The sequence below is a fragment of the Danio rerio genome, chromosome 10 (genome assembly GCF_052040795.2).
Source record: "Danio rerio strain M-AB ecotype USA chromosome 10, GRCz13ab, whole genome shotgun sequence".
NCBI lineage: Eukaryota > Metazoa > Chordata > Actinopteri > Cypriniformes > Danionidae > Danio > Danio rerio.
This window is the reverse complement of record NC_141030.1, coordinates 28,260,855-28,274,152: the sequence shown is the minus strand read 5'-3', so window position 1 is coordinate 28,274,152 and position 13,298 is coordinate 28,260,855. Positions and strand designations below refer to the sequence as shown.

At 36.6% G+C, this 13,298-nt stretch overlaps 1 protein-coding gene across 4 annotated transcripts in view; it reads right to left on the bottom strand.

The window, feature by feature from the left end:
- mtus2a (microtubule associated tumor suppressor candidate 2a) overlaps positions 1-13,298 on the bottom strand; it is a 128,117-nt gene that overhangs the window by 12,803 nt on the left and 102,016 nt on the right. For all 4 annotated transcript variants that reach the window (XM_087270575.1, XM_087270577.1, XM_087270576.1 and 1 more), the window contains 3 exons: positions 9,935-10,093; positions 4,749-4,847; positions 429-706 (listed from right to left, as the gene is read on the bottom strand). In XM_087270575.1, coding sequence (XP_087126701.1) covers positions 429-706; positions 4,749-4,847; positions 9,935-10,093 — 536 coding nt within the window. The remainder of the gene's footprint in view (positions 1-428; positions 707-4,748; positions 4,848-9,934; positions 10,094-13,298) is intronic.

Below are 13,298 nucleotides of genomic sequence, written 5' to 3'. Positions count from 1 at the left end.
ATTATGGATATATACATACACACATGCATGCATATATTTAAGAAAATGTTTATTTATATTTAGATAAAAAATATGTTTATGATACAAATTATATGTAAATTGAAATATCTATGTAACAAAACTATTATGTATATTTTTGATTTTCTGTATGTGTGTGTATCACATATACATAATAAATATATGTAACTCACACACATATTTTATGTCAAAACAAACATTTAATTATGATAATTCTTTGCGAAAAATATGTGCCCAGCAATAAAAATAATATAATATAATATAATATAATATAATATAATATAATATAATATAATATAATATAATATAATATAATATAATATAATATAATATAATATAATATAATATAATATAATAAATTAGATGAGTATGCTGGGGTTTAGCTGACAGCTCTGCATTAAATAAATGACCTTGATTGAGAAGTGCTGAGTGCAGATGATGAAGACCTCCAGGCCCATGTTGGTTCTCTTCAGCTCAGTCTGAAGGGCTTGCAGTTTTCTGGCCTGATCCTCATAGCGACCCTGCAGGATCTGCAGCTCCACGTGTCTCTCTGCTTCTTCGCGCTCCTTCTCTTTCTTCTGCTCTTCTTCTGCCTTTTTCTTTTCCAGTCCTGGGGAGCCAGAGCGAGGCAGTATCTGCACGCTTGATCCTCGGACCGCCACTGTTGTCCTCTGTTGCCTCTGAAGGACTAAAGTGGGAAACATGAGAGAAAGAGCACTAAAAAATCAATTTCATTAAACTCGTCCCAGAACGGCCCTGTATGAATGCCAAGACGCCCCGGGGAGTCCTGTATGCTTAACAACCATGAAACTATTTACATAAAGCTTTACCGTAATTTCTATACCTAACTGGATTACTTGAATCCTCTATAAGTAAAGCAAAGGGACTACTAAAGTTTCATTATGATGCTAAAAAGAGGTATTTGAACCAAAGCTAATGGAGCAGCGCATAAACAAACCATAACAAATCTGAATGTTAATGTATAATATTGGAACAAATCACAATACATCTTTTATAAAGTAAATAACAGTAAATTAGTCACACCAAGAAAGATAAAACCCCCATGAAAGCAGTAGAGGTATTGTTAAAGGGAACATATCATGAAAAGCATGACTTTTTCTGTGCTATAAAAGAGCTATAATCTGATCTACAATGTATCTGCCCAGAAAATGTGGAAATTTTCAACCAATTTATTTGTTTTGGTAAGTCTTTACTTTGTTTCTGGAAGCATTTGGAAAAAAGAACCACTCAGATTTCACTCTCGCAGTGAAGATCTTATTATCTAGCATCACTGCAGAAGATTCCTGTTTACTCTCTGTAGATTAGCAGCTAAAGATTTATAATACTGGAAAACACATTACAAATGTCCTGCTGTTAAGAATATCTATTGAATCCATGTTTTTTCATTACTTGGCTTAAATTATATATTTTATAATCAGTAATAGCATAATGTTTATTTGCAAAGGCCGCCAATTTATAAAAGAGCACTAACAAGCTAATCGATGAGTTAATAACAACTACAAAACGTCCTGGTTCAGTCTAGAATCCATAACCTCTTCCTTTATACTCTGGTTTAAACATGTAAGGCTTTCGTCCACTATTAGTCATAACTAAGCCCACACGGAATCTGCTCGCGCAGAATTACGCAGATTTTCCGCAGATTTTTTGCCCATCATTCATTTCGTTTATCTACTTCAGTAAACGTGTGTAATATCTAAATTTATTCCGTTTTAAAGTAATTACAGTAATATTATTCACTAATATGAAAATCTTAATCTGATTTATGTACAATGCAGCTCGTACAGTAATATTTTCTGTCTTTTAGTGGTTATATTATATGAGAAAGTTGCTTTTTTCTACAGAATGTGAATCTAATTGGATTTGCATTTTAAACAATAAATAACTATTTATTTTACATATTAAGGTTATTTTTGTTATGATACTCCCAAAATAATTCCACAGAAATTCGCAGATTTTTACCAAAATTATCAGCAGAAATAGCAAAAAACGTCCTCATGACCTCAATGACTCATGTCTGACATTTTTCTTGTGAGAGAGTTGCTTGTTTTTGTTTTTTTTTTCTGGACTGTACTAATAGTATGTAAAGATTCAACCCTTTTCTGGATAGCAGCAGCTAATTTGCATTTAAAGAGAAACAGAAACACTGCATGGTATTTTGAGCTAAATATTCATCCACACATTCTTGAAACACCAGAAATGTGTTTTGTATCTCATGAAAACATGCACACTGTCCTCTTTAATTGTTTATACCAGTGACGACCTTGATCAACTGCTAAAAAACTAGCAAATACATAAAATAGTTTGCATTCATAAACATAAAATCATTTTATCATAAGCAAGCTAAATCAGTGCTCATGGTATGCTAATGATAATAGTGGCTAATGTTTTTTGTTGCTGATGCAGCTTTGTGTTAGCATTCATTCCACAGTGAATTCAATAAACACACTAAGCCAAATGGAACGACAGGATGATTTACGGCCATCATTACTGTAGAAACTAATCTTCTGAAAAAAAAAAAACTCGTCTACGCAGACCTGCTAATTGCTATGATTGAGTCATTGTTGTCCTTGGTGTTGAGTGTGCAGGAAATTTGTTCATTAATGACAGGGATCAGCTTTTTTCTATGCCTTTTACTGACAGTTTCAAATTTGAATTAATCTCTTAATTCATCTTCGTAAGCTATACTTGTCTCATATAGCACTACAATGCATATGGACGTGGAGATACACTGTTCAAAACATACAAAAATTACATACATTAGACAAAAATTGTAAAAAATAAGAGGTCACTTGAGAATGTCTAAGGATTTACAATTTATAGTTTCAGAATTCTTTATTGGGCACCCTCTAGCGTTCAGTATGAATGAAACAGAAAAAAACATTATAATGTATGCTTGAGGTTTCAAACTGCTGACTGTCCTGCAAAGTTTTAAATCCTGCTTTGGCACATCTGACATTTATTCCAGTTGCTGTGATAAAAGGCTCTAAATGCATGACCACCTGTATCTCCTCATACAGCCAGGACTCCTTCTGAAAATATACAGCGGGAAAAATACTTATTGAACAAGTCATGTTTTTCCTGGAAATAATATTTTTAAAGGAGCTATTGACATGGAATTGAACCAGATTTTGGTAAAAACTGAAACAATACAAACATAAAAATGAGTTATGTGTAGTAACAATAAAATGACACAAGGAGTGGGTACTCAACTACTGAAATGTATTTCATTCTATAAAATACTTTTTTTCGATTGGAAGCTTAAAGGCGCTTCTCATATGGAAAATTAAGTCACATGAATTGCTCGGGTGTGATTTTTTTCAACAGAGTTTAAAAATCATAATGGTTCTGTGGGTCTCATCTATCAAATCTGATATTTAAATTGTATTTTCTAACAGATTCAAGTCAGGTGACTGGCTGGGCCATTCTATAGCTTGATTTTCTTTCTCTGAAACCATTTGAAAGTTTTCTTTGACTGTGATTTGGATCAATGTCTTGCTAAAATGTCCACACTGGTTTCATCTTCATCATCCTAATAATGTAGATGTTGGACTGAAGCAGCGAATATTAATTTACAATGACAGAGAAGAGGGTTCCTGAAGAACTACTGAGAGATTTAAGCTGCTATTTGAGCGTTCACTGCCTTTCTACACCTCCTTTTCTTCATGTTTTCAATACTTATAATATTTAACACTTATAATATTAATATTTCCTGAGTCATTTAATTTTATTAAACATAACTTCATTTGCAAACTAACTACAATTGTTTCCTTTAAATATATGGATTTCTGGACATCTGGGGAAATTTTTAAGTCAATAGCACCTTTAGAAATATGTTTTCTCTGAAAAATGCTCAATACTTATTTTCCACGCTGTATATGTTAATAACACAGACAACCAATGGCCTGTGTATATTTCCAATGAAAAAGTACAACTCAAATAACAAAACATTATTACAAGGTTCCCATTCTGAAGTGGCTACAGCTTTAAGGTGAACTAACCATTTCAAATCCTTCAAGACAATTTAAGCTCTAATTAGGTTCGTTGATGCCCTAAACCAGGAGTATTGCTTCATTTTGTTCAACATGTCAGCTGAACTTGGCCCCAGTGGCCAAACTGATTGCATCGTATATGAAATACCCTCTCATTCTATATTTTTAATTTATTAACATTTCACACCAACAATCAAAATACTAGATCTGGTTCATGTATTCGTCTGATAGTTCCAAGGGCATTATCAGAACTTGGCAAACGTGCTTTTTCCGTTCACGCTCCCAGGGCTTGGAATGACCTGCAAAATCAGCTCAATCTTGACACTCTTCCGACTCTGAGTACTTTTAAACATCTTTTATACAACATTTTAAAGGACACCTGCAATTGTTTGTTATGAGCTGATGTTTTTAAGAATGGTGATTTTGTAATTTTGTGGTATTGTTTGTGATTTTTATATGAAACTTTATGTGCTGCCTGCCATCTTGACCAGGTCTCACTGGAAGAAGAGACAGTACTGTCTCAATGTGATCTCCTGGCTAAATAAAGGAAATGATTCTAAGTGTGTGTGTGCGTAGAGAGAAGGAAAATAGAGAGGGTTACAGTGCCAGACGTAAGATGAGATTTATCCAATAGCATCATCTAATGGCAGCACTGTACTCTATAGAGCAGCGGGGGACGAAAGCAATATCTTAGCTTGATCTTTGTCTTGGTTGGTTTACCTGGAGATTGTGGTTTAGGAGACACTACAGCGAGTCTCTTAGGGGATGACTGGGATGAACGGGAGCCATCCGAGCTCTTCTGGAATTCCTTACGGGATACTGCGGAGAAAGAAAGACAAGAGTTAATGGCAGTGTGTGGGAATTAACTGAATTAAAGGATATTCGCTCTAGGGACACATACAGTACAGCAATCTATGAAAGGGTTTGTAACAGTAAACCCCTTCTCCAACTCTGCTGCTCGTATCGCTCTCCCCTTCCATGGATCATAATATAGTCTCAGTGGTCCGTGGATCGATTCCAATAAGAGGCAGCCAACCACAAAATAACGCAGCTGCCAGGGTCTGGCTGACATGGACTTGAAGATATGACATTTAGAGAGGCCGCAGGCATCTTTGGACCAACACTTACAGTACAGAATATAGTTCTAATATATATAAAAATTCATGTCCATCTCACAAATCCCAGGTCTGTCAGCTCATGGTGAACAGAAAAAAAAGAGTGTAGAATATATATATATATATATAAATATATATATATATATATATATATATATTTATGTGTCTGCCCAGTATATTTATATATATATTTGAATATCCCTTGATGTGCATGATGATATAAAATAGACTTTTTAAAAAAATATTTTTTATAAATAATTTGACATGCTGACATAATTTTAAATGTATGAAAATGATAAGAATTATTTTAAACGTATTATTATTTGTAATAATAAATGGTAATAATCGTAATAATGGTTTGACACAAGAAGATAAGAAAATAATATTTTTTGTATGGACTTAAATTTTTTAAATATTACAAAAAATATGAAATTGTTATGGCGTCACGGTGGTGCAGTGGGTAGCACGATCATCTCACAGCAAGAAAGTCGCTGGTTTGAGCCTCGGCTGGGTCAGTTGGCATTTCTGTGAGAAGTTTGCATGTTCTCCCCGTGTTGGTGTGGGCTTCCTCTAGGTTTTCCTAACAGTCCAAATACATGTGCTATAGGTGAAATGGATAAGCTAAATTGTTCATAGTGTATGTGGGAATAATTGTGTATGGGTGTTTTCCAGTGATGGGTTGCAGCTGGAAGGGCATCTGCTGCGTAAAACATATGCTGTATAAGTTGGTGGTTCATTCCGCTGTGGCGACCCAAGATTAACAAAAGGACTTAGCCGAAAAAAAATTATGAAATTGTTATTTTTAATTTTGTTAGTGTTAGTCTGTGTTGTGTTTTCACCAGTCAACACAATGAAATGTCTGTGAAATGAAATTTATGGTTAATCTTAATTCATTCTTTTTTTATAACTAATTAATTCAATTAATGTGTTCAATCAACAGCCCTACAATAAATTATTAAGTGTATTAAATTATTCAAGGGCTTATGGATATATGCATATTCCTTGAAAACTGAACGATCTTTTAATGTAGATTGATCTGGCTGGCTTATTTATTTTATTTTTACAAATATATATTTTGTTATGACTAAAATAAATCCTTACTGAAACTTACTTGTATATTTTGTAACCAATAATATTTGACAGTTTTTGTAGTAACAGTCAAACAGCTGGATTTGACTCGAGAAATGACTGAAAATAGTAATGCATTTCTTGTTCCAAATCTCTAAACAGAAGGGGGTGCGTATGTTTTTGGGGTTGCTGCTTTTGGCTTACTTTCACCGAACAGAGTGTGTGCGTGCACACATCACATTGCAACAGGATCCCAGGGCACCTAATTACTGGCTGCTCATTTCAACATGGAGCAGACAGCCATAGACACCCCTCTAGAATCCCAATGGACTCCCTCCTCCCATGGACCCCATTTCTATCCTGCACCCCATGCTGAGAAAGCACCTACGGCTTCATAGATACCGGTGCATTATGGGTGGGTGCATGAGAGTTTGACTCTAGAGTGGTGGTCTAGTATACAAGTAAAAAAACTATGCTTTGGATATGTTCCTTTCCATGTGAACAATATGACAGCTGCACAAGGTCTCTGATCTGTTTTAACAGCAGGGTCTCATGAATGTAGTCACCGCTTACTACCTAGACAGCATGCTAACCCTAAATCGGTTCGCCATGATGGGCCAGATGCCCTGGCAGCCTTTTTGTCCCTCCAGGGTGCTGGAGATTTTGTCAGGATGACAAAGAGGGAAGCAGCAGGCAGGGCTTTATGCTTTAGGATCTGTGGTTAAGAACTGGAAAATGTGCACTGAAAATGGGACAGAACTGATAACAACACTTGAGACAGAGGGGGACAGGTTTAAAAAAAGAGGAGAATGAAATGGGATGAATAGGAACAGGGATTCATAATAGCCTCATTATGCTTTTGGTAGAAGGAAAATGATTGGTCAAAAGGACACAAGCAAGCTCTTATTGGACTGGCATTTCTGTATGGTCAGCATTAGTTATTTTAATCAGATGATTGAATCACAGTGATTGGCCTAATTGAGCTGACATAAAAAGTGATATTAAGCAAGTGGCAAAGGTATGACATTCAGTGGGTATAAATGTCATTAGGTATTTAGTATATGGATGCCACAATACTCAAATTAATATTGAATCATTTGAAACAATCTCTACGGTTCAATATGCATAAGTAAATAGCATTTTTTTTGTAAGTTTTCTTTTGCATTATTTCCATACCCTTTATTACCTTCTGAACTGGCTATGAGCATGTTTTATTGCCTGTCCATGTGCAAAGTTTATTTGCTGAATTCAGTCAGTGGTCGGCTATTGGCCTTTGTCATGCCGTTGGTCAGCGTCAGTCAGGCTAGTTGGTTTGGTGTGTTCCACATGTTACATCTCGTCGGGTTTACATTGGATCGATTTAGCCTGATTTAGCCTGTAGAATTAGCATTGGCTGTTGGCTGAAGAGAGCGCTCTGATTCAAAACAATTCTAGTTAAGAAAGAACACAAAGAAGCCGACTGTAACTTTGCTATATTTCTCAAATATTTACAAACTATATGGATTATTAGATTATCACATATTCCCACCATGGTAAGTGACAATTACCTAGATAATGGTACCAAACATTTTGTTTACTCTGTGCTTCTGGTTTCCCTGTGTGGTATGAGAAAACAGATTACTGTCCCCCATGGGTGTGGAAAGACACATCCTTTCATCCAGGCACAGAATGCAAACTCTTGTTTCAGCCGGCTGCCATCCGTTTGGTGTGTTCAGGCGCACCTTTTTGGTGAAACAAGCCCTTATTATACTAATATTATTATCATTATTATCATAAGCCCTCATAATAATTCTGTTATAATCAGAAACAAATATTCTTATTTTCTTAGTTACAACTACAATTATCTTTAAATATTAGTAAAAGCACGTTTAAACAAGTGCACACTTCAGGGGAAATACAGAATTGCTGGGACTGCAGACTTTTTCCTTGTGCTGGGCTAAAGATGAATGAATACGGATGGCCTACTTGCTGAACACTGAGAAAGGGTGTTTCTGCTTCAAGTACAGTGTGCGTTTCAGTCTTGACTAAACATAGGCTGCAGCGTCGCCACGACTGGACCATCCCATTATTCACACACATGGAGGAGATTAATGTCTTTGTTGAGGACACAGGCAGGGAGGTAGTGCTGTTTACTTATTCCTGACAAGTACACGCTCCGCTTTGTGTTGGTGCGTCAGTGAAGGTCTATCTTCAAACTGAAGCTAGTGTCTGAGGATTCATTGTGACATCTGGCCGGTCACATCTGACACTGGAGGAAGCATGTAACCTCTGTATTTCAGTAAGCTAACTTAACTCGAAAAATGAAACTTGTGGTGCATACCTATTTAAGTACCAACTATTGTAAACAGTCCTACACTACATAGAACTGTAGCTTTATTTTGCAAAATAATTAAGACATGTTCAAGTAGTGTGGTCTATTTCTAGTGTGTACTTGGTGAAGCTCATGGTGTGATTGAAGATCAATACAGCTGTACTGCATTCTAATAGAATTAGTGTTGTTCAGAGCATGACTGAAATGCTCCTATATGAATGTCATACTCATTGTAGTGCATTTAATAGAAATATTCCTTTTGTCGTGCACACTACTGGAGTTAAAGTGCATACTTTTCTAGACCAACTTGTAATATGCTCATGAAAAACTTATAATCTATTTAAGGTTCATTTTCATACTAAAGTGCATATTTGCTAGAAGCATTCAATTTAAATCAACCCAGGCTTATTCTGGAAACGTAGTCCCGCGGACGTTTCTGGAGACCGAAAAATACGTCCTGGGAGGTACGCATTTGTGCAGTTTTTCTTTTCATGAATCTGCTAATCCGTTTGCGCATGCGCTTTTCTCGTGTAAAGATGCCGGAGGTCGTTGTCGAGTAACCGTCTGTCCGACTGACCGAATGATTCGGCCGACCCACCTTCATCCTCCTCCTTCCCTAAACCCAACTGGTTTCACCGATTGACCAGCCGGCCCGCCTGCTTCCCTAAACCCAAGCGACGATTTACAAAAGCCATTCAGAAAAAGAAAAGCCCTCGGATGATTTTGACCACATTTTTGGATTTCACCACATTCTCACCCTGTTATGAACTTGTCATGCCTTCAGCTCACCCCCGGGTCTCCATCCTGCTGATGTACATGACGAGCTAACTGGACAAACTGGTTGTGGCGGGAAAGCCCTCCACATTGAGGTGAGCTGTCAGCCGGCCAGCGCAAAGAGGAGCGGCGTCACACCGCCTGTAGCATTCGCTTAAAATGATGAAATGCAGCCATATGTACCTCCGGCCATGTAAGTAGCAGCCTCCAGAAACGTCCGCGGGACTACGTTTTCAAAATGAGCTTGGGTGGATTTAAATGCTTAGGGTATTGTGCGGCTCTTAAAGTGCATATTTGTTTACACATAGTGCTGTACTACTATATAACACTATAGTTGTATCGTTTTAGTAAGTACATACTTGTAGTACAAATTCATAGCATGCACATTCTTACTGAAATGCATGCTAAGCACATAGACTTACAGTATACACTTAAGTACAAAGGTTTTGTAGTTACTAGATAAAGTGCACATATATGGAAGAGCAGCACTCTAGTGCATGTATAGTGTATGTATCATTCTTTTTGGAGAATGCTATGTTTTCTTTGTATGTCATGCAGAATGCCAAGCGCCTACTTTCCATGTATAATCATTGTTGTGTAACATACTGGCTGTAAATATGAAGGTCTGTGCCACTTACACACGGGTGAACTTCGAGGAGGAGGTAGCAGGGAGCGGCGTACGGGCGCAGGAGTGTTTGGAGGTTGAGGGGTGCTGCGACAGGGTGCTCTGGATCCATCCCCAGGTGGTGATGTGGTGACACGGTGAAGCGGTGGCTCATCATTTACACTGTTGGGACCTGAAAAATCAACAAAGTATGTCAATGTTTAAATTTCATGAAATATGCAACTGTAACCAGTGATGCAGTCTGTAACATCGCATGTCAACAACAACATACATTATTTACCCTAATGTATGTAAATTATGTGCATCAGGGAGCTGTTATTAGGGTTTCTAAATGACATTCAAATGCTCACTCACTTTTTACTTTCACTTTTAATTTTACAAATCAAACATGCTGGGTGCTGCAAACTCCACACAACTCCAACTCGAACCAGAGACCTGCTAGCTGTGAGGAAGTGCTAACCAATGAGCCATCAGGGCCCCCTTTTTGTGTTTAAATGAAGTTCAATGTTAAGACCAAGGCTAGTAAAATATCTCCTATAAACGACATTCTAAAATTAAAATAGCAATTAAACTTGAACACTTAAGTCTTGCCACACAAATGTTTTTTTTTTCCTATTAAAAAATGTGTAACTATGAATGCTGATGCTTTGATTGGTAAATGCGTGAATGCAGAATAAGCGACTTTAAAGCAATACTTATATAGGCAAGGCAAGGCAAGTTTATTTATTTCATACACAGTGGTAATTTAAAGTGCTTTACATAAACAAGAATAAAAGAGACAAGTGTAAGAAAATGAAAAGAAATAATACAAATAAAAATTATAAAAATAAGAATAAAAATTAGATAAAACAGATAAAAATGTGTTAAAATGTTAGAAGATAATGAAAAAGAAGAAAAAAAAACAATAGTGCGATCTGTCGGACGCAGCACAGTGCTCATTCAGTAAAGGCACAGCTAAACAGGTGTGTTTTCAGTCTTGATTTGAATGTGCCTAATGTTGGAGCACATCTGATCATTTCTGGAAGCTGATTCCAGCAGCGAGGAGCATAGTGGCTGAAAGTTCATTCACCCTGCTTTGACTGAACTCTTGGAACTTCTAGTTTATATGAACCTAAAGATCTGAGTGATCTGTTAGGTTTGTATTCAATCAGCATATCTGTAATGTATTGAGGTCCTAGGCCATTTAGTGATTTATAGACCAGTAATAATACTTTAAACTCTATTCTGAATGTAACTGGGAGCCAGTGTAGAGACCTGAGGACAGGTGTGATGTGCTCTGATATCCTGGTTCTAGTCAGAATCCTGGCCGCAGCGTTCTGGATGAGCTGTAACTGTCTGATTGTCTTTTATATACCATGAGAAGATCTGCTTTATTTCCCTCAGTAAAGGTTGTGATCCAGGGATGGGGTTGCTATTGATAAAAATGACACAAAGACTTCACTATGAACACCTCTAACCCTCTAGGCCCAATGCACTCTATCCCTTTTCCCCTAACTTGCCAAAATGAGACATGGCTACAGTTTGAATATCTAAGAATGTCTTTTTTTTGGCTATGCAATTGAACTGAATGATATTCACTGAGCATCTGACTAGTCTAGATTCTAAATACTATGGGTCATGGTCTAGGCCTCTGCTTTACTACAAATGCTTAATCAGACTGAGCTCATCTCACTCTGCTTCTGTCTGAGCACATTATTCATTATCTGTGGCAGACAAGAATTCATGTACCTGATCATTAACCTCACAACTGAACCCAGTCCAACAGTTCAGCCCACTCTAGACTTAATCAATAAGCACAGCCCAGCTCGATATGACCGAATGCTGCAATAAAATGGAAATTGCTTGCCATGTAAAAGAAAAAATCTCATCTATTCAGTGAGCTGTGAGAGATTTCACAAATCACGTATAGGTACTTTTACATAAGTCCTTTGAAAGACACTTTCTTCTCAACTTAACTTAGTTTGAGACTGTAAGTCTTAGTAAGGCAACACCATTCCCTGTCACCATGTTATCGCTCTGATTTATGAAGTGCTGAGAGAGGATTTCAGCCGACAGAAATGCTGACAGTACACTGTCATAAGTGCTTTTAAATACCATATTTTATAACACTAGAGGCAGCAGCCGACAACTGACATTAATTCAGAGCATTTTGCCTGCATGAAATATATAGCCTTTCAATGGCCATTGCACCCAACGGAATCACTTACTTTCATCTATACTGCAGTAAAATGCAGTTTAAGGCTAATTTGATATGGGTAAAGATCTGGAGGAAAGTTTTGGCTCCAAAAATGGAGCTTCAGAAACAGCAGGAAACGCCACACAGCCCTCCAGCTCTCACAGCAGGGGATGTTAAGGTGCGGAGCCACAGCGTCTGATTGGCTGCTTGGAAATAAAACTCACTGCTCATTGGTGGATTTTCCCCCAAATCTCTGTGAGAACCAGTTAACTGCTTGCATTGTGTGGAAGTGGGTTAGTAGCACAGAGACTCAATCCTTAAGATTTTTCCCAGTTTCATCAGCACTCCGGATTTACATAATCACCCAAATGATGGGAGCTATGCACTCGTGTGGGTTGGATCTCATGCTGTGCACCTAAAATATCTACTGTTATAAGTTTGTAGAAAGCGTTCAGGATTACTTTTCATGAACGAGATGCAAAATGTGATTAAAAAATCCATAAAGAAAACAATATAAACTTTCATATTGTATTTAAAATTAATATATATTAACATGTAAAGTGTACATTTTTATTTTTAACTAAATTTAATTGACATAGTCGAACATACACACAAAAAATTAATTACTTATATACGAAATAATATAACAGGCATGGAAGATATGATTAATTATTTATTATTTAACAATTTCAGTTTACAACAGGTAATTTAAAACTTAACTTTTCGTTGACTTCGATGAATGTTATTGAAATAATATTTAATGAAATTTCTGTTGCATAAAAAACTGGCAGAGCAATGTAGTGACAGCATTACAGGATTTAAATTCTGATCTATAATGCAAATACATTTACAGTATAGCAGCTGCTGTCTCTAGTTGACTAAATTGTTCTATTTACACACACACAGCAGTCTTTTTGCACCCAATACCTGAAGGTTTCTAAAACACTGTTTGAGTTAATGACTAATTTGATTTTAATTGAGGAAACTCTGGAATAAATTATATTGAAATAGTTTAGTTTAGAAAAAAAAAACACCTACAATATTGGCCAGTAAACACTAGCAAACAAGAAATCGACTAAGATCACATTAATCTTCTTCAAAAAGAAAAATGAGCTCGATACATTAAAACACCACACACACACAACCACAGAGTTATAAAAACACAGAGAAGCAATTCTCACATCCTGAATTTAAAATGCTG